Source organism: Chrysemys picta, chromosome 3 (genome assembly GCF_011386835.1).
Source record: "Chrysemys picta bellii isolate R12L10 chromosome 3, ASM1138683v2, whole genome shotgun sequence".
Taxonomy (NCBI): Eukaryota; Metazoa; Chordata; order Testudines; family Emydidae; genus Chrysemys; species Chrysemys picta.
The window spans coordinates 134440401-134461240 of NC_088793.1; the positions used below are offsets into that span (position 1 = coordinate 134440401).

At 39.3% G+C, this 20840-nt stretch overlaps 1 protein-coding gene across 2 annotated transcripts in view; it reads right to left on the minus strand.

The window, feature by feature from the left end:
• Nucleotides 1–11400: 11400 nt before the first annotated feature.
• The window catches only part of ERO1B (endoplasmic reticulum oxidoreductase 1 beta), a 61013-nt gene continuing 51573 nt past the window's right edge, over nt 11401–20840 (minus strand). For both annotated transcript variants that reach the window (XM_024106489.3, XM_005291188.5), the window contains 3 exons: nt 16004–16090; nt 14106–14239; nt 11401–12893 (listed from right to left, as the gene is read on the minus strand). In XM_024106489.3, coding sequence (XP_023962257.1) covers nt 12833–12893; nt 14106–14239; nt 16004–16090 — 282 coding nt within the window. In that variant the 3' untranslated portion in view covers nt 11401–12832. The remainder of the gene's footprint in view (nt 12894–14105; nt 14240–16003; nt 16091–20840) is intronic.

The window sequence follows — 20840 nt, forward strand, 5'->3', positions numbered from 1 at the left end:
TTATTTAAGCACGGTATTACCACAACACCAATTTAACCACAAATTCCTTCATTAAATCCAAAACCAATTGGTATTTATACAATTGCTCTGAACATGCCTAAAAAGCCTAAATAATAAGCAATGTACTACATCCAAACAACAACAGAACATTTATAAGCATTTGATCAAGATATTTACAAATAGGCTAAACCCAAAGGTGCTTATACCCATATTGGTCAGGCAGGTATCAGCAATTAACCCTTGAAGAATTTACCTTTTTTTTTTAATACCCTTTAACAAATAAGTAATGTTATTGCCAATTATCCCACTTTAGCTAAGGCCAGGTGAAGCAATCTTTTATATAGCCAATTATTTATTGCAACTGGTACTAAATTAGCTGTGTTTTATTTCTATTACTTTACCCCAACCTTAAATACGATAACACTAGTATTTTAAAGGGCCTCTACAGGTTTAACCTAACATTTCTCCTTTCCCATGAGCTCGTTCTTTTTGGTTACATGCTTTGGGCCTATTGCTCATGCTAATATCTCAACTCAATTCAAAACCATAGTCCATTCAAATCTAATGTGGGCCTCTGTAGTCTACATGTGCACCACTCAGGGTGGAATATATATGGACAAACACTTGAAGTAGTACATATTTCCCTTTACTGAAAGCATACCAAATACCACAAAATGGTGCAAGAGATATTATTGAGGTCTATTTTATTATTGGGTTATATTTACTGCATCTGTTAATGAAAAAAATCAAGTAATGATACAAAGGCCTTATCAAATCTTAAGGTCTGAGCCACATTCCCATAAGGAGACTTCTATAGGAGTCTGATGGAGTGAGGACCTTAGGAAATGGTCACAAACATAGGACCAAACATCTCTCGCTTGTACTGTACATGATGGCCTATACATGGACCCTACAGTTTCAGCTGCAAGTGGTGTTTTCATATCACAATCAACATGGCATCCTGCATAGCTGTAGATTTTGTGAAGGTAAGATGGGGAAGCCCATTCTGTATCAGTTTACGAGAACAAGAAATAGGATATCTACAGCAATACTTCAGTAGAAAACCATGTATGAGCAAAGGGAAGGGTTAAACACTGAGCATATCTGGCAGATCTCGAAACTTCTGCTCCAGCTATGTCTGCACAAAAGTCCAAGGGATGAATTTGGTATAAATTGTCTGGAGATGTGATGACATTTTTGAATTAAATGCATGAAGCTTCAAAAGGATAGAAATCAAAGAGCATTGGAAACTTCAATCATGCTTGAGAAAATGGTTCTCTTTTGTGTAAAGCATAGTGATGCCCCACCGAGTTCAAACCCTACTGTGAAGTGAGAAACTTTTAGAAGTAGTTTTTAAAGTAACTCAGATGCCCCTTTGCAAATAGGTCAAATTATTTCTAGTTTAAATATAAATACTGTAAAATGATCTATATTTCCCATTCCTACATCTCAGCTATTTTCTCAAACCAATCTCAGAGATTAACAATCCCACTTTGGCATATTACTAGAGAAGGGGTTCTCAAACTGGGGGTCATGACCCCTCAGGGGGTCACGAGGTTATTACATGGGGGGGGGGGGGTCGCGAGCTGTCAGCCTCCACCCCCCAAACTCCACTTCCCCTCCATTATTTATAATAGTGTTAAATATAAAAAAGTGTTTTTAATTTATTAGAGGGGGCTCGCTGTGTGAAAGGGGTCACCAAGTCAAAAGTTTGAGAACCACTGTACTAGAGCATCTCAAAGAAGTAAAACAAAAAAGGATGAAGTTTTTTTAAGCGCATAAAAAACCCCAGAAGCCTTTTAATATGTGCTGGAAAATTCTTACATATTTAACATTTCACATTACAAGACACATGCAGCCTAGATTTTCCTTGAAGTGAGAAAATATTAGGATTTCCACTGCTCTCTCCCACTTCAAAAGCTTTTTCCTGTATGTTAAAACAAAAGTAGGAAGCATGTCTTTAAAAATCTACATGAAGGTAAAACAAGGGGGGAAATTATTTGCCTTGTAATTCTGCTTCTCTAAAGATATCTGGCAGGATTCTCACTCCTGGAGCTTAGCTCCTTAGCAGGACACTGGCAAAACTGTCATAACTCAGATGATTTTTTTGATCATTCAGGGTAATAATAGGGGGTCAAACTTGAGCCAGTCTCTCATGTGACTGCATGCTACACTCTTCCAAGTGCAAATGTTGCTCTCTAAATATTTTAGTCAGTTCCTTTGATTTAGCAGAAGGCAAACCCCTGGCAAATAAAAACCCAATTAAAGATCAACATAAGCTAAAAAGTGTGCCTCAGGAAAATGGAAATACAAATGCAAAAGAACAGGGCCGGCTCCAGGCACCAGGCAACCAAGCACATGCACATGCTTGGGGCAGCACCTGGTAAGGGGCGGCCAATCTTGGGGTGGCGGGGGGCAGCGCGGCATTCCGGGGGGGGGGGGTGCTCTGGCGGCACGGCGCTCGGCGGGGGCTCCGGCAGCTCGGTGGGGGGGGGCCCTCCGGCGGTGCGGCGCTCAGCGGGGGGGGCCTCAGCAGGGTGGCGCTTTTTTTTTTTGCTGCTTGGGGCAGCAAAAAAGTTAGAGCCAGCCCTGCAAAAGAAATACCCCTAAACAAAAGGCAACATCCAAACTTATGGGAGGTGGGTAGATGGGTGACAAGCCTGAAGGATATTTCCAGAGAAGGAGAATGTGCATGGTAAGTTAATTTCTCAGATTCTCAGTTTTGGAGGGCAAGCAGCTTGATGGATGTCCCCAAAAAGATTAAAGTACAACTGCAACAAGCAATAAGCAAGACCAAGGCCAACAACAGGGTGAAAGAGAACCTAAATATACCTTTATTTATTTATTTATTTATTTACCTACCTCTCAAAAGCCATCTGGGGAAATAAAAAAGGAACACTGGCCAACTGAAAATAATTGGGACACCCTGAAGGGATGATTTTAGTCCATGTCTTCATTTAGTTTACTAATTTCTTTGTAGCAGCTAGTTGTACTACTACTGCAGCTGTTTGTTATATAGAGACTTTGAAAAATTAGGGGGAAATGAAAATGTTCTTAGTTTACTAACAGTACTATCATCACATTATATGTTACCCACCAACACTTAACAACTGAAAGAAATGACATTAGAACAAAGTTAATTTCACAGTAACAAGGTTCAAAATTATTCTAGTCCCAAAGACGACTTTGCAACATAGCATAGCTGCTTACTGTTTAGATATGAATGCGTTTACTTTGTGCTCATTTCAAACATAGTTGCAAACAATTATCCAGCATTCAAAATTTCAGACCTAAAGTAGGAATACATTTTACAGTAAAGAAGTTAACGTGACAATCTGTCAATACAGATTACTAGGCAGCACTGAGAGTCTACTCAGTACAAAAGAAACCAAATGAGCTCTATAAATAATTCACCTGTACCTTCCGTACTGCCTCATGAGAAAGCTGTCACCTAAGCATTGGTATAAGCACTCGCTTGTAAAAAACAAACAAAAAACCATACAAAATTTGAAAATTCAATATAATTTTTAATTTAATACCCAGCATAAGAGTAAATTAAAATCTGACACTTACACACAACTTGAAACAATTAATATGCAAAATAGGTGAGGTCAGGTTGTCTTATAGCTAAAGTACTAAGCATGAGCAAGCTAGAAATCTGGATGAGACCCCAGAATGCCGATAAAAATGATCTTCCGGCCTTCTCATATGATGCAGCTTTTAGATAGAAAGATCTTCCATTTTTTCCCTTTTAGATCACTTGTTTCTTGTTGACCAGTTCTTTCCCTGCCATCCAGAACCAAAGGTTCAGACAGATAGTCCTGAGCTAAAGAAATATGTCATTTATTTGCTGCTTCAGTGCTTTCAGTCCACTGAAACAGGGCACAGCATAGGGTTAAATGCAATGCAAGTGCACACCCACGTTCAGGTACTTGCCTTAAATAACATACAGTGTATAAATGCTTTTACTGCCTAGCACTAAGATTAGTTTGCTAACTCAGTTGTTTACCAGATCAGATTGCTGGCTCAGCTTTTTACCTGGCTGTTCTCTTTCCTTGCCAGATAAGAAGGCATCTTTTCACATGTCCCAATACCTAAAATATACATTTTACATATTACATCCTACATTTCTGCTGAAGTATTGAGCACTCAGAAAGCACTACTGTATAATTTACTAATGGTAAAGAAGTGCGTACAAATATTACAGAAATAAATACAGGGAGTCCTAGACTTTATAATGTTCAACTTACAATGAACAGCACTTATGACGTTTCTGAATTGACATCGTGATTTGACTTACGACAATTGGTTTCAACTTTACAATGGAGTGGATTGTGGTTCCGAGTTACGACCTTTCGACACAATTTTCAGGAACCAAGGACTACCTGTATGTTTAACTTCATATTCACTACAGCCTTCGTAGAGTCTAGGAAGATTTTTTTTTTTTTTTTAAAGGAGCAATTCTTCTGGATGATGAACAAGCTAAAGTTACTCTAGAAATGAAGATACCCAACATATCTTTTCAAGATCTCCAGAATCCATTTGTTTAGCCAAACCAGTCAAGTTAGTCTTAAAATTAAAAAAAGTTACCTTGATTTTCTAGGACATACTTCTATTTTGTGTAGCTCCCTCCTGCTGAACTACATCAAAAACAGAATCATAACACAGAACTGAGCATGCCAGATGAAAATTTTTGTCCAACCTTTAATTTTTGGGGGTGTTACTTTGACAAAACAGTTGAAAAGTAAGATCTTGACCCTACAAGGTAATGAACATCCTTCTCTCTCAGTAATTTCAATAAGTTTGAAGTAGGCTTCTAAAAAGCCTGTCTTTGGAGGGCATATTCTGCTCTCTAGGGAGCCAGTTAAGGTATCAGCAACTTCTTTAAAATATCCAGAACAGAAAGTTAAAAGGTTTCTTGAATTGACTCGTAAGTATATGAAAAATGCTGCACCCAGAGCACAGCTCAGAGCATTGAGTCTTTCCCCTGAATTGGTAGGTGTACACCTTTAGTTTTCTTTTTCAATCACTAGCATATTAGTGAATTTTGAGATCCACATTAATGTAGGTGGTAATAAATGTATTATAAATAAAAGACCTGTCATCGGCAGATGGGATTGAACCTGGGGCCTCTGGAGCTTAGTGCATGAGCCTCTACTGCATGAGCTAAAAGCCATATGGTGTAGAGGAGACTCATTAATTTCTCTCTCTAAGTGGTCTCGGCACCACTAGATGGGACAGAACATCACACCCAGGAGGTAGGTGGGTGGGTTACATAGGCTCCTCCTTAGAAACCAGAATGTAATACTTTGGGCTCTACTGCCATGCCAGGGCAGAATCAGAACAGCCTGGGAAATTTATTATGGTGCTTGCACAAAAGTATTTCAAGATCTATTGCAAATCAATAGGAATTAACCCCAATTTCTTGAATTTATTGGCTATGTACATTTGTAGCTGTATTTTAAACAACTAACACTTAATCATGGTAAATTTGTATTTTAAACAAACTGGACAAAATTAATCCCTAATCCCTGTGTATCTCCACAGAAACAAATGGAATTACACTATGGATGAATGTGACCAAATGCGTTACAAAACAATGAGCTTAGTTTTGATTTCAGACACTACCAAGTACACCATAGATTAGCTCTCAGCTAATCAAAGACATACATACACACAGGAATGAAAAGTGTAAGATTAAAAGACTCAACTTTAATCACATTACAATTTATTTACTATAAGCCATTAAACAGATGGTTGTGGCAACCTTCACTGGTCTTTCAACATAGTTAAGTGTGTACTAGCATCCAGATTTGTGATAAAGATGCTCTGTGAAAAATGCATAAAGATGACAGAGCTATTTAGCCTTACGTATTAGGACGGTCAAGCAATTAAAACAGTTAATTGCGATTAATCACATAATTAAAAATATTAAGTGCGATTAATCGCGCTGTTAAACAATAGAATATCATTTATTTAAATATTTTGGATGTTTTCTACATTTTCAAATATTTTGATTTAAATTGCAACACTGAATACAAAGTGTACAGTGCTCAGTTTATATTTTTATTACAAATATTTGCACTGTAAAAAACAAAAATAGTATTTTTCAATTCCCCCATTGTAAGCACTGTAGTGCAATCTCTTGATCATGAGAGTTGAATTTACAAATGTAGAATTATGTAACAAAAAAACAAAAACCCTGCACTCAAAAATAAAGCAAGGTAGTCTCTAAAGTTTTACAAGTCCACTCAGTCCTACTTCTTGTTCAGCCAATCGCTCAAACAAGTTTGTTTACATTTGCAGAAGATAATGCTGCCCACTTCTTGTTTACAATGTCATCTGAAAGTGAGAACAGGCATTCACATGGCACTGTTGTAGCCAACGTCACAAGATATTTACGTGCCAAATGCCCTAAAGATTCCTATGTCCTTTCATGCTTCAATCATCATTCCAGAGGACATGCATCCATGCTGCTGACTGGTTCTACTCGATAACTATCCAAAGCAGTACAGACCGATGCATGTTCATTTTCATCATCTGAGTTAGATGCCACCAGCAGAAGGTTGATTTTTATTTTTTTTTGGTGGTTCAGGTTCTGTAGTTTCTGCATTGGAGTGTTGCTCTTTTAAAACGTCTGAAATCATGCTTCACACCTAGTCCCTCTCAGATTCTTGACGGCACTTCAGATTCTTAAACCTTGGGTCGAGTGCTGTAGCTATCTTTAGAAATCTCACATTGGTACCTTCTTTGTGTTTGTCAAATCTGCAGTGAAAGTGTTCTTAAAACAAACAACATGTGCTGGGTCATCATCCGAGACTACTATAACACAATATATATGGCAGAATGTGGGTAAAACAGAGCAGGAGACATACAAATCTCACCCAAAGAGTTCAGTCACAAATTTAATTAACACAATTTTTTTGAATGAGCGGCATCAGCATGGAAGCATGTCCTTTGGAATGGTGGCCGAAGCATGAAGGGGCATACAAATGTTTAGTATATCTGGCACGTAAATACCTTGTAATGCCAGCTACGAAAGTGCCATGCGAACACCTGTTCTCACTTTCAGGTGACATGGTAAATAATAAGCGGTCAGCATTATGTCCCGTAAATGTAAATAAGCTTATCTTTGCAATTGGCTGATCCAGAAGTAGGACTGGGTGGACTTGTAGGCTCTAAAGTTTTACATTGTTTTGTTTTTGAGTGCAGTTATGTAACAACAACAAAAATCTACGTTTGTAAGTAGATTCACTTTCACGATAAAGAGATTGCACTACAGTACTTGTATGATCTGAACTGAAAAATACTATTTCTTTTATCATTTTGAGTGCAAATATTAATCAAAAATAATATAAAGTGAGCACTGTACACTTTGTATTCTGTGTTGTAATTGAAATCTATATATTTGAAAATGTAAAAAAAAAAAATCCAAAAATATTTGATAAATTTAACTTGGTATTCTATTGCTTAACAGTGCAATTAAAACTGATTAATTTTTTTTTAAATCAGGATTAATTTTTTTGAGTTGATCACGAGTTAACTACAATTAATCGACAGCCCTATTATTTATAAAAGACAGTTTCATAATGAGAGCCCAACTTGCTGAATAAAAAAAACCTGATTATTTCCCATGTTTAAAAATAGAGTTAATTTCAAGAATTCTTCAGACAAACGTTATGGCCAAATGGCATACATTGAATGTATTTATGGCCACTCAGTGAAGGATCATGGGAACCACACATGAACATCCATGGGCTGAATTTGGCCCTTGTGTATAGCTATGTACTCAGAGCTTATCTGTATCATACATCACAATACAGTTTAAGTGGTGACAGACATGTGGCAGTGTTATATATAATTAAAAGTCTGAATAATACATGAATTTACTTTTGTGTAGGATTTCTCCAAAAAGAATCTGCCAGCCTGCTCATTTTCTTCTAATGGGCCGTTTGGGCAGAGTCATCCCTTGGGTACGTCGAATCGGGGTGACTGACCCCGGGCCCTGCGCTTGGATAAAATCATGAGGAGGCGGGTGGAGAGGTGAGGTGGGAGTTAGGTGGGCGAGCGGGGTGAAGAGGCTAACAGGGAGGTGAGCGATAGGCGGGGGAGTGAGGAGAACCCCCCCACCAGAATCTTCTCCACCCCCCAGTGCCTCCTGCTCGCTGGTAGGCCCCGCAGATCAGAACCTTCCTCTCCCTCTCAGTGCCTATCGTGGATCAGATGTTTTGTGGCATCAGGAGGTCCTGGGCGGAGGGGAGAGGAGCAAGGGCAATGAGCGCTTGGGGGAGGGGGCGGAACTGAGCTGGAAAGAGGTGAGGCAGGAAGAGGTGGGACGGAGTGGGGGTGGAGCCTTGGGGGAAGGGGTGAAGCCTGGACAGAGCCAGGGGGAGCACCTCCCGGCAGATTAGAAAGTGTGTGTGTAAGTAATAAAAATACAACATATGGTAAGTCTAAAGAAAAGAAATGGTACCTTCAATGCAAAAAAACCCTACAAAGTTATACCCACAAAAGGAAGATGTGTACCAGCAAAATAATTATTTACTTTGCATTTTTCAGATTCTGATCTAGATAAGAAAGATTTGTAAATGTGTGTGGATCCCTCCAAGCAGTCCAAGCCGTGAATTTTGGATTGTGAGAAACATGCTACATATTTTCATAAATTACTTTAGATACACCAAACATTCAGGTACTGTGGAGTTCTGAGGTGTAGGTGTTGTAGATGCTTTTGCTTATAGATTAACATATTAAAGACCATTGCCCAGAAAAAGCACAAAACAATGAAAGTCAGAGGGAGGATAGGTTTTTTCCCTTCCAACCATTAGAACGCAATTCTAGAAAAACATGGCACCATGTGGCATTTCATGCATATACAGCAATATATTAAACACAAGGAACACACTGAAATGGGAAAAACATTTTTACCAAAACAATTTGCAAAGACAGTATATCTGTTACAGTTTAACAAGTTTATTCATCTCCACCTGAGGCACTGGGATCTTAAGTTCAATAAGAGTGTCTTAACAGTTTGTACCAGATCTTTTTTACTGTCCCACTTAAATGGTATCAAATCCCAGTGACTAAGGGAATTTCAAGTGTTTTTTTCTCCTTATTACATTATTATATCAGCTATTACAATCATTCTGCCATTTACACTAGGAAGTATATTTTTGTTCTGCAGTGAATGGCAGACAAGAGCAGTGTTGACAAGCCAGCACTAGTCAGTATTTACTTGGAATCTAAAATAGTTTACAGCTCATGAGCATCAGTGCAACTGCCTCGTTTTTAATATCAAAAACAGGTCTGCAAGCTGTTAAAATTTAATTTAATGTATAAAGAACTATATGTCATCTGATTCCCATGGCAAAACTTCATAAGCAACATATTCAAAGAATGTACATCAAATACAGTTAAAAAGGTACATGACAGAAGAAAGTTGTTTCAACTAGTTTCTACAAAAATGTCTTAATGAAGTAAAATACTTTCCTTATTTTGTTACTGAAGAGGTGAGCGTCATCCTCAAATGCCACGGAATTGTCTCATACAGAATTCTCTTAAGGTTCATTTATGCCCTTGTGTTACCCAGCCACATGTAGGAATAGAGAAAATAAACTCCACTGCCTTATACAGCTGCATTAGCTTTGCGTGGATTATGGCTATGGGTGTGAGGGGAGAATAGTGGCTGTATGCAGGGCCGGCTCCAGGCACCAGCTTGCCAAGTAGGTGCTTGGGGCGGCCACTCCGGACAGGGGCGGCAGGTCCAACTATTCGGCGGCAATTTGGCGGACGGTCCCTCACTCCCGCTCGGAGCCAAGGACCTCCCGCCGAATTGCCGCCGCAGATCACGATCGCGGCTCCTTTTTTTTTTTTTTTTTGGCGCCGCTTGGGGCGGCAAAAACCCTGGAGCCGGCCCTGGCTGTATGATCCCCTACCCCACCCCATATGAGCAAGTGGATGGAGTGGGCACACAGCAATGATGCCAGTTTTGGGCCCCACACTACAAGGAGGATGTGGAAAAATTGGAGAGTCCAGCAGAGGGCAACAAAAATTATTAGGGGGCTGGAGCACATGACTTATGAGGAGAGGCTGAAGGAACTGGGATTATTTAGTCTGCAGAAGAGAAAAATGAGGGGGGATTTGATAGCTGCTTTCAACTACCTGAAAGGGGTTCCAAAGAGGATGGATCTAGACTGTTCTTAGTGGTAGCAAATGACAGAACAAGGAGCAATGGTCTCAAGTTGCAGTGGGGGAGGTTTAGGTTGGATATTAGGAAAAACTTTTTCACTGTCAGGGTGGTGAAGCACTGGAATGGGTTACCTAGGGAGGTGGTGGAATCTCCTTCCTTAGAGGTTTTTAAGGTCAGGCTTGACAAAGCCCTGGCTGGGATGATTTAGTTGGGGATTGGTCCTGCTTTGAGCAGGGGGTTGGACTAGATGACCTCCTGAGGTCCCTTCCAACCCTCATATTCTATGATTCTATGTTTCAATGTCCATAAACGTTGGCCAAACTTTGGTGAGGAAGAGAAGATTAGTAATTTGTACCCCCAAAAAGGGGTAAAAACACTTTACTTTCCCCACAAAGCAAGGAGGAAGCAGGAGAGAAAAATATAACTGAGTCTTAAATCCTTTCAGGAGCTAATGCTGGGGTTACGCAGCTAATTTATTTTGATTTAAATTATAACTAAAAAGATGCCTATCTAAGGCCATAGGGATCGGAACCCATCATTAACTGTACAATTAAATCTCACCTGTGCACCGCCTCTCACACAGGAGTGAGCCTAAAGGCTCAACTCTAGCCTTTAATGATTAACCCAAAAGCCAGGAGAATGACAAAAAAGGTAAATAATGAAGTGTCTCTCAGCCAGCTATAAGTAGTCATTAAAAACAGATATTTTAAATCTTAGTGGCTGAGAACTAAAAACATGGCAGCTAAGAAAGGAAAGAAGTCTCTTGTTAGATTACTGGGCAAGGAAACCCTACATTAACATTTTGAGGTTGTCATTAGTTTACTCTATCACTGCCTTAAGATGTCTATTAATGAGTTATACCAATTTTATGTAATGATTAAACAGTAATGTATAAAGACCGGATATCAGCTTCAATGCTAATTTATTTATTTAACAGAAACCAAAATGATTTTTCCATTTAGTTTTCACCAGTTTGACTCCAAAGCAAATACTGAGAGCAGGATAGCCTATTTCCTTTTCAATCAAATAGAAAAGGTAGTAGGTCCGTTTATGACTGGGATGGTTACAAGAAGAATACAGTATATACAGCAGCCTTCAAAGTATTTTCCCCTCTGAACTGTAGCGGGCAACATTATGGAATCTAACACAGTTTAACATGACCAATAGTTACACTACTATAAACTGTATAAACAAAAACACTGAGTAAGATTTGGTAGGATGAGAAAGGTTTAAGAGCACTTTTTATTTGTTTTGTAAAGATCGTTTTCAGTTTAAAAGTAAAAGATGCTACAGACATATCTATATACTGTACCAGCATTACTGACATTCATAATGTACTCAGATAACTTCACTAAATATTACATTTATTATAGCTTACGCAAGCTGTTCAAAAATACTATTTACTTTTATTACTTCCGTTTTAAATTTAAACCACTGTTGGTTGCTACTGATCAGTAGTACTTTTTGGAACCTGATGGAGCAAATTAACAATCAATTTACATAAAATGCACTATAATATACCCGTTTCATTAAATATGTTGAATATCCTTTTGGAGAAGATATGGTTAGGGATTGCATAGATAAAAGTATGCACTATTAAATGTTGACATGTTTTGCCATTTTAAAATGTATTTTTTTTAAAAACCCAAGTCTATCAAAACAAGCTGTCTTTTTTGCACTGACCTTTTCATACAGCACAACAAACATAATCCCATTAAAGTCCAATCCAAGCTGTATCCATTCTTAACGCATTTCCACCGCCCCAAGAGGGAAAGAAGTGTGATATTTTAACTTCTTATAATACTAAAAGAACAATTCCTAAAGACTGATCCTGTGATTCTAGGGTAGAAGAGGAAAAAAGGGAGGCTGGAGGGTATGCTTGACCAAAGCTCCTCATACTAGCAGCGCTCCACTAACAACTCCATAGGGTAGACCAAAGTTGCAGAGTTAGGGCTCTGGAGAAATAATTTTCATCTTTATTCCATCAGTGAGAAGGCAGTTATGACAGTGTGTGCGTGTGCGGATCAAGGAAGTTTAAAAACAAAGGGATGGTGAGAAACAGTTGGCATCAATGAGGTGCCAAGGACCTCACAGCACAAAATAAAGTTTCTGTTAATTTTCCATTGTTTACAATTATGCAATACAAGGAAATAAAAAAGCAAGTGAAAACTGAAGAAACACAAAAAGAAAATAAGGATTTTCTTCTATACAGCTAGAATCAAGCAGTGACTATTCCCTTACAATATTTTGATGTCCAATATTTAAAAGGAGGACCACTTATTTTTGTTTGAAGCAGTGCAAATTTGTTCACATCAACATTGCATTCAAGATGTAGGGACAGTAATTTAATCTTAAACAATTATCCTTGAATGAAAGACAACAGTGAAACAAAGAAAAATTATATAAAATGGCGATACAACAGACAGGAGATCAGCATAATTTAGGTGTTTAAAACTATATACTTCATTCATAAATATCTTTTCTAATTAATAACTATTCCTATTTTAAACATAAATATTCAAGTTGGTATCTGAATTTTAATTTTTTTTAAATCAGCTTGTAGTATAAGTCCTGTAAGGACTGATTTCTTTTTGCTTGATGCAGTCAGTTAACGGTCAGCACTACTGTGATGTGTAAAAACCATCATTACCTAGTATGTTGTAATAAAAGTTTAAAATTCTGCAACTCTTTTATACTTGTGGAAAGCCTGTAAAACAAAACAAAATCCCCTTTGTATTAGTGCATGTTGAAAATAGCAAAGATATTGCAAATTCTTCCATTTGTTTGTTTCAGGGCAGTAACTAGAGATTTAAACAACTCTAAAAGTAAAACTTCTTTTCCCTCCAAAAATCTGCCCTATTTGTAAGATTGACACTCAATTATATTTAAGTGAGAGATTAGAAGGATTTCAAAAGAATTCCCTTACTTCATTATTGTATTTAAAAAACGACCAAATTTGCTAAGCAAAGTTGAACAGCTGTTTAATCCTACCTAAATTGGTTTCAGCGGGGGGGGGGGGGGGGGGGGGGGGGGGGGGGGGGGGGAGGAACAAACAAAAAAACGCCAAAAACCTGCAAAGCTTGCTCAGTTCCCCAGGGTCTAGTATGAGGAACAAAGTGGGTTTTTCACCCTTAAAAATTGCAACTCACACTGATGAAATAAAACTTTAGACTGGCAGAATTTTTTTTACCAATGAAACAGCTACACTAAAGATATATACTAATGTGGAAAAAATGAGCACACCACACAAAAAACTTTGCAAAACTGAATTGGAACTAAGCGTGTTTTCTTTTTAGATTCTCTAACATGCAGGTAACACTTTTGTACCTGTCCCCCATTTTTCATGTGTGCATATTCAAGACCCAAAGTGCATCACTACTGAGAGAAGAGCTGCGCTCATAGTATTCCTGGCTCAGAAAGAAAAAGGAAGTATCAGAAATCTCATGATAAAGCTTGTTGAAGAGATTCAAAGCCAAAATTTCTAAACTTAATTTCTGATAGTTAGGATACACATTAATTCTTGGGTATTTATCCAAATGTGAACATTTTGAGACATGCCATCATCATTATTCCAAATAGTTGGCACCCAGGTGTTAGTGATACACCTCTACCCCGATATAACGCTGTCCTCAGGAGCCAAAAAAATCTTACCACATTATAGGTGAAACCGCGTTATATTCAACTTGCTTTGATCCGCAGGAGCACGCCCCCCCGCCCCGAGTGCTGTTTTACCGCATTATATCCGAATTTGTGTTATATCGGGTCGCGTTATATCGGGGTAGAGGTGTATTTATAAACTCCTCCTTCCCCAAAAAGGTAATCTTTAAAAGTATCTATTTTTTCACAGATTTTATCAAGAGTTAACCTCAAAATCTACAGCCTGCTGTTAGACTCCTTCAAACAAAAAAAGGTAACTTACCTTCCAAATGCATTTATGAGAGCAACTATTTCTTGACGTGTGAGTTGAAAACCTTTTGACGGACTATTCTCGGGAAGGTTCTGAATCTCTTTTTCAGAGAATAAAATCTTTAGAGCAGTTCCTAAGCCTTGAGTCTAAAAGAAATTCAGCATTTTTAACCATTAATAAAACAGTCTAGTTCACCCTTGCAAAATTGTCAAGAGAAATTGACTTACTCAGACATAAGTCCAGCTTACACACGCAACACTCTGCCTTCCCCTTCAACACCTGGACATGCTCCCACATGTACCAGAACACACCTAACCATGTGCATGCACTCCTCCAATTACAAACCAAGTTCATCCTCTCTCTTTTACACATACTCCTCAGCTTTAAATTCATGAATTCTCTTCCCATCACCATCAAATTTCAGTTCTTCCCTCTCCCTAGCCGCTTCCTCCGAAATTCATGAGTTTTCTTCTCTGCCGCACCAAATCTACTATCACAAAGCAGCAGCTCTTCAAGGTTGCTAAAGCCACCTCAGCCCCTCTCCCCTAATCAGGCATCCTCCTGGCTGCCTCAAAAACCTCTCCCCCCCACAATCAAACCTAGAGTTTTTCCCCATTAGGAGGCTCCTCACCTCCTGGCTGCTCCACTGTCAGTGTTACTATTTTAGCCTCTGCAGGGAAAGAGGGAGAGGTTTCTGCTTTAACTCCTCCCTTTGTGTGTAGAAAATGGCTATTAGAGATTCTGAAGTGCTAAGGTGCCAGTTATCTTCTATTCCCCCCCCCCCCACGCGCACACACACTTATATGGCCTGGGGAAGGACCTGCTGGATCTGAGCAGGAGGCAGTGGTTGGGGACAGTTGCAAGAGGATGCTGCAGGGCAGGAGGGATGTGTGCTTGGTTTAAGTTGGCCTCTCATGAGGAGAAAAAAGGGTAGTGGAAGCACAGAGGAGCCAATGGCGGGGGGGGGGCAGAGGGAGGGTCCTGAGGATTCAGAACAGGCCATTACATTTGCTCCTCCACTTATTCTGCTGCGGAGCTGAAAGAAGGTGAGTGGAGCTCCCTACATGCCTGATGGTCTAATGCCGGCAATTGCTCTCACAGTACTGGTTATTCTCAGTTCACATTTTAAAGACTATTTCCAACACTCAGGGCTAGTAACTTTAAATTTTGCTTTTAATTAAAGTTTATGATCTACAGAAGTCAAGACACTGGTAGTGTTGCCAACTCTTGCAGTTTTATTGTGAGTCTTGTAACATTTGGCTTCTTTCTTAAAGCTGCAGTTCCTGAAGGCTAATGAATACATGAGAATCTAAGCTTTCATTTTAAAAAAGGTTCTAGCCCTTATGGTTGCAGAGAGAAGTCTGAAATCATGAAGTGAGGAGGACACCCTAAAGATGCAGAAACTAGAAAGCAAACAGAGTCCAAAAACATTTGAAGTCTCAGGATTCTTAAGCCAATCTCATGATTTCTGAATGCTTGTAGGTAGAAATACTGCATGTGTTATACTTGCCAGGAAAGCTTCCTATTTTGCAAGGTTCATCTATTTACTGCATATTAGAGATGGTGTGTGTGTATATATATATATACACATACATACACACACACACACACACACACACACACACGTCGTAAGATGGTAATAAAAGACATCACTAATGGGATTTTGCTTTTGAGGTTTGCTGAAACTTATGTTTCATAACTTTGTGAACATTTACATCTTAATCAGTGAAATAACTGTGACAAATACTAATCATTTCTAGAACTTATTTTGAACATATAAGAAGTGCTATACATTTGAGCAATATCACATGGATACCTGTGAACTAAACTGTGACAGCCATCAAATTTCTAGATAAAATGGCAAATTCCCAAAAAGGTATGCATACACAGGAAAGCAAAATACAACGTACCTGCAGTTTGCCCCACAATCTGCATTTATCACATCCAACACAATCCATTATGCGGGATATATTTTTGAAATGCAACCTGAATTCTTCCTAGCAATAAATACATAAAAAAAGTTTCACACTAAGGCAGGCTTTTAAAAGAAGTCTAGTACTTTAAGCAGTTTAGAAAGTAGCAGGCTCGCTAATTTGGGGAATTTACTATTTGGGGAATCTATGGAATTCTGGTTGTTGTTATGAAGTAGCTATGAAATTGTACACCTTTACATAGTATAACACTGTCCTCGGGAGCCAAAAAAATCTTACCACGTTACAGGTGAAACCATGTTATACTGAACTTGCTTTGATCCACCGGAGTGCGCAGCCCCCTTCCCCGGAGCACTGCTTTACTGCGTTATATCTGAATTCGTGTTATATCGGGTCACGTTATATCGAGGTAGAGGTGTATTGTGGAATGCCTCTATGTGGATGTGAACATAAGAATATAATAATGGCCATACTGGGTCAGACCAAAGTTCCATCTAGCCCAGTATCCTGTCTTCCGACAGTGGCCAATGCCAGGTGCCCCAGAAGGAATGAACAGAATAGGTAATCATCAAGTGATCCTTTTCCCGCTGTTCATTCCCAGCTTCTGGGAAACAGAGGCTAGGGACACCATCCCTGCCCATCCTGGCTAATAGCCATTAATGGACCTATCCTTCATGAATTTATCTAGTTCTTTTTTGAACCCTGTTATAGTCTTGGCCTTGACAACATCCTCTGGCAAAGAGTTCCACAGGCTGACTGTGCGTTGTGTGAAGAAATACTTCCTTTTGTTTGTTTTAAAAGTGCTGCCTATTAATTTCATTTGGTGACCCCTAGGTCTTGTGTTATGAGAAGGAGTAAATAACACTTCCTTATTTACTTTCTTCACACCAGTCATGATTTTATAGACCTCTATCATATACCCCCTTAGTCGTCTCTTTCCAAACTGAAAATTCCTAGTCTTATTAATCTCTCCTCATATGGAAGCCGTTCCATACCCCTAATAATTTTCATTGCCCTTTTCTGAACCTGTTCCAATATATCTTTTTTTGAGATAGGGCGACCACATCTGCACGCAGAATTCAAGATGATGTGTACCATGGATTTATATAGAGGCAATATGATATTTTCTGTCTTATTATCTCTCCCTTTCTTAATGATTCCCAACATTCGGTTCGCTTTTTTGACTGCCGCTGCACATTGAGTAAATGTTTTCAGAGAACAATCCACAATGACTTCAAGATTTTTTTCCTGAATGATAACAGCTAATTTAGACCCCATGATTTTATATGTATAGTTGGGATTATGTTTTCCAAGGTGCATTACTTTGCATTTATCAACATTGAATTTCATCTGCCATTTTGTTGCCCTGTCACCCGTTTTGAGAGATCCTTTTGTAGCTCTTCGCAGTTTGCCTGAGACTTAACTATCTTGAGCAATTTTGTACCATCTGCAAATTTTGCCACCTCATTGTTTACCCCTTTTTCTAGATCATTTATGAATATATTGAACAGGACTGGTCCAAGGTACACCACTATTTACCTCTCTCCATTCTGAAAACTGACCATTTATTCCTACCCTTTGTTTCCTATCTTTTAACCAGTTACCAATCCATGAGATGACCGTCCCTCTTATCCCATGGCAGCTTACTCTGCTTAAGAGCCTTTGGTGAGGGACCTTGTCAAAGGCTTTCTGAAAATCTAAGTACACTAAATCCACTGGATCCTCCTTGTCCACATGCTTGTTGACCCCCCTCAAAGAATTCTAGTAGATTCGTGAGGCATGATTTCCCTTTACAAAAACCATGTTGACTCTTCCCCAACAAATTATGTTAATCTATGAGCCTGACAATTTTGTTCTTAACTTAGTTTCAACCAGTTTGCCCGGTACTGAAGTCAGGTTTACCAGCCTGTAATTGCTGGGATCAACTCTGGAGTCCTTTTTAAAAATTGGCGTCACATTAGCTATCCTCCAGTCATTTGGTACAGAAGCTGATCTAAATGATACAGATTACAGTTAATTTCACATTTGAGTTCCTTGAGAACTCTTGGGTGAATACTACCTGGTCCTGATGTCTTACTGCTGTTTAATTTATCAATTTGTTCCAAAACCTCCTCTAATGATACCTCAATCTGGGACAGTTCCTCAGATTTGTCACCTAAAAAGAATGGCTCAGGTTCGGGAATCTCCCTTACATCCTCAGCAATGAAGACGGATGCAAAGAATTCATTTAGTTTCTCTGCAATGGCCTTATCATCCTTAAGTGCTCCTTTGGCATCTCAATCGTCCAGTGGCCCCACTGGTTGTTTAGCTTCCTGCTTCTGATGTACTTAAAAATATTTTTGCTATTTCTTTTTGAGTCTTTGGCTAGCTGTTTTTCAAATTCTTTTTTGGCCTTCCTAATTATATTTTTACACTTCATTTGCCAGAGTTTATATGCTCCTTTCTACTTTCCTCACTAGGATTTAACTTCCATTTTTTAAAGAATGCCTTTTTGCCTCCCTTATTTGCTAACGGGGGCTATAGCATGTCTCTGTTAGATCAGGGATAATAGTAAGTGATTGAACATTAATGGTTGCCCATCAGGAAGAAACACCTTGGGATAATGAGTTGGAGAATCTAGCTAGCTCCAACTTCTCTGTAGGGAGTGGAGAGTGGAAAATCCTCAGTAGCAGAAGGAAGAAACCAGGTGTTGGTAAGGGTCACATAAACTTGAGGAACTCACAGAGCATGACACAGGAAGCTTTGAGCAAGAAAGAGGGGCATACTTTTGTAGCAAGGGTGACCTGTTTAACTGTGGGACCAGCCAATATCAGAAAAAGCTAGCTAACCTAGAGCAGGAGAGAGGCTACATGACTCTGAAGAGGAACTATGATCTGAGCAGAAGGCTTTTGGACAACCCAGAGGACTTTGCCAAAGCCCAGAGAACTCTCCAGGCTGGGAAATTAGAATCCTGTGCAAAGTCTGTTTGTGTTTGTTTTCAATATCACATGCCCCTAATGACAAACTAAACTCAGAGCACCCATGTGGCTGGAATTATGGCAGAGGGTGTGGCAAACTATGGGGGAGTCTGAGGGATCAGCAGTAGTCCCAGGGACAAGGCAGTTGGACCACAGGGTCCCAGCAGAGTATCTGCAGCCTGAGAGTGTCCAGAGATACCAGCAGCGACAGTTGCCTGCATTCTGTTCAGGTTCAAGAGTCTGAAAGAGCACACAGGAGTCAGTAAGGTGGGCCCCAAACACAACATTCTGGTGAGTATTCAGATAGGGGGAGGGTGTGTGTGTGTGTGTGTGTGTGTGTGTGTGTGTGTGTGTGTGTGTGTGTGTGTGTGTGTGTGTGTGTGTGTGTGTGTGTGTGTGTGTGTGTGTGTGTGTGTGTGATTACTGAGTAATGTTTTCACCAAAGGAGATGGGGAAAACAAGATTAGGGATACCATCTCCAATTCACTACATGGATTTCCTGTAAAGAATTATAAAATAGATGTTTAGCAGAAAATATGAACATGCAGCTATCTGTACTTCACAGTGAAACTAGATGGCCTGTTAACTCATTTACTACATCACAGGCCCCGGTTCTCATGGGAGACTTCAATCACCCTGATATCTGCTGGGAGAGCAATACAGTGGTGCACAGACAATCCAGGAAGTTTTTGGAAAGTGTAGGGGACAATTTCCTGGTGCAAGTGATGGATGAACCAACTAGGGGCAGAGTTCTTCTTGACCTGCTGCTTACAAACTGGGAAGAATTAGTAGGGGAAACAAAAGTGGATGGGAACATGTGAGGCAGTGACCATGAGATGGTCGAGTTCAGGATCCTGACACAAGGAAGAAAGGAGAGTGGCAGAATACGGACCCTGGACTTCAGAAAAGCAGACTTTGACTCCCTCAGGGAACTGATGGGCAGGATCCCCTGGGAGAACAACATGAGGGGGAAAGGAGTCCAGCAGAGCTGGCTGTATTTTAAAGAATCCTTATTGAGGTTGCAGGAACAAACCATCCCGATGTGTAGAAAGAATAGTAAATTTGGCAGGCGACCAGCTTGGCTTAACAGTGAAATCCTTGCTGATCTTAAACACAAAAAAGAAGCTTACAAGAAGTGGAAGATTGGACAAATGACCAGGGTGGAGTATAAAAATATTGCTCACAATAAACAACAAAAAACAATTATATGAAGAACAGATTTGCACCTTTGCGGTTTACTAATTCAGTGATCCAACTTTCTGAATCCGAACAAAAAGACCATACAATAATGACAAATGTTGGGTCACGTGGATAAAGTGCTTTAAGATTAACTATCTGCCTCTAGGAATCAAGGTTTCCTAATGTAAAATTCATACTCAAGTTTGTTTGGAACTGCATTACACCTCCCCACCTTGTTTAAAGATAAGATGAGGCTTCATGGGAAATATTCTATTCAAAAACAATACTGCTTCTATCACTGAGATTGATTGCATGAATTTGTGTTGCCACAGTATCAGTGGCAGAGCAATGCACTCCAGAACAGATTTCTATCTGTCAGGCTGAGGATACAAGAGCAAAGCAACTCGTAAGCAGCCTTATGGTCATTTTTGGATTTGTCACACAATCTTCTTTATTGCCAAGCAGATGAAATTAGGTCAATTTGTTAAAGGCTTATCTAAGTAAGTTTCTTTTACAAGGTCCAAAATACAATGCTGTTTTCATTGTCCCTTTCCTGCATCCACCCCAGGTACACTGCTGTGAAGGTTTATTAAAAGTGGTTCTGTTGTGTAAGTGAATAATATTCTGGGTATTAAACATTAAAAAAAAAAAGTACATTAGGGATGTGTTTAGGACTTTAC